Below are 1678 nucleotides of genomic sequence, written 5' to 3'. Positions count from 1 at the left end.
CATACATACACATACTAAAACCCATAAATGTATACATACTTACATACTTACATTCATAAATACATACATTTATACATACATACATACATACATACATACCAAAAGCCATACATGCATAATACTTATATACATACACACATAAGTACATACATGCATACATACATACATGAATAAAAATACACATTACACATATTGAAAAAACATAAATTCGTACATACATACATACATACATACCAAAAGCTATACATATATAATACATACTTACATACGTACATACATACATACCTATACATACATGCATGCCTATATAAATACATACATACGGCACATACAAAATGTCAAAGATATACACGCACAGAAACCCATAAATACACATATACATACATACTACATACGTACAATGCAATACATGGCAAATATGACTCGATTGTAACCCTCATATTGAAGTATGCCGATTTTTATAACAATCATAAACACATACATAGCTGCTTCAGATTTCCCTTATACTAATTTTATTATATTGTTTTCATCGCACTCAAACATTACCCCACCCCCAAGACCCCCCGTGTTATGATCCGGCACTGACATATCAGCAGCAGTACGCTCACATATCAGGCGGTCTGTTGTATAGCGTCTAGCATCTTCCTGTAAAGTTGCCAGTACTAGTTTATCTCATGTAAAGTTGCTAGTACTAGCATTTCACTCCAAGGTGCGCATGTTAGACACCTGCGTATCAGACGGAGATGTGATGGATCGCTTGATATCTCCGCCGAAGTCTTGGGTCTGATTACGTCTGACGGTGCGTACAACATACACCAGAGCGACCGAACCCACGACCACAAATGCGATGGCCACAACCAACGCACTGATGGCTACGGCCAGCGCTGAGTCTGTGTCAGACTCGTTCTCAGCTACTTGCTGCAGGGTCTCTGCGACTGCCTCGTTGACGTGGGCCAGGTACACAAAGTTTGGGGGGTCTTTGAAGTCAAAGTAGTGCACGCACGAGTGCGTCTCGATGGTGAAGTTGCTGTGGCCGCCGGCACAGTTGTCGTCGAAGTAGAATTGGATGTTGATGTCGGTTGTGTTGGTGTAGTGCAGGCCAAACGAGTGGTGGTCGAAGTGGTGGACGTCGCAGCTGCCGTCTACGGGCACCATGGTGCACTCGATTTCGTACTCAGGGCTGCAACTGCTATCCGAATATACACACCAGCTGACATAGCTCGAGTCGATATCCTCGGCCGTTACAGTCGCAATTCCGGCGACCGCCAAGCACAGGGCAAGTACCTTGAAAACAGTTGATGCGAACATTTTGAAGTGTTTATATATGTATTCGAAGTCTCAGTGACTGTGCTCTAGAACAGATTTGTTTTGGAATGAATCTGGTGACACACGTTCCTCCTATTTTATACTTCCCTTTTCGCTCCTGGAAGACAAGAGGGAGAGGACCTGGCCTTCTTGTGAACAGACTGCATTCTCTATTACTCTCTACAAACGGTGGTGTGTATACTGCATAGTGTAGTGTATAGTACATACATACATACACATGTGCATCACGAGTCACGAAGTCACGATACACATTTGTACTGTGCATATTTCCACGACTTCATGAGTACTCAGAACGCGAAACACGAGAGAGAAAATTAGGTGTGTATGGCTGCATGCCGTTCATATTTCGAAT

General features: G+C 42.6%; 1 protein-coding gene across 1 annotated transcript; it reads right to left on the bottom strand.

The window, feature by feature from the left end:
* Window positions 1-498: 498 nt before the first annotated feature.
* On the bottom strand, window positions 499-1453 carry SARC_11418 (hypothetical protein). The gene has a single exon (XM_014294498.1). The coding sequence runs from the start codon at window positions 1306-1308 to the stop codon at window positions 700-702; it is 609 nt and encodes a 202-aa protein (XP_014149973.1). The 5' UTR covers window positions 1309-1453; the 3' UTR covers window positions 499-699.
* Between the last annotated feature and the right edge of the window lie 225 nt (window positions 1454-1678).

Source organism: Sphaeroforma arctica (genome assembly GCF_001186125.1).
Source record: "Sphaeroforma arctica JP610 unplaced genomic scaffold supercont1.1676, whole genome shotgun sequence".
NCBI classification, from domain to species: Eukaryota; class Ichthyosporea; order Ichthyophonida; genus Sphaeroforma; species Sphaeroforma arctica.
The sequence above is the reverse complement of the archived record's forward strand: the minus strand, read 5'-3'. Positions and strand labels throughout refer to the sequence as shown.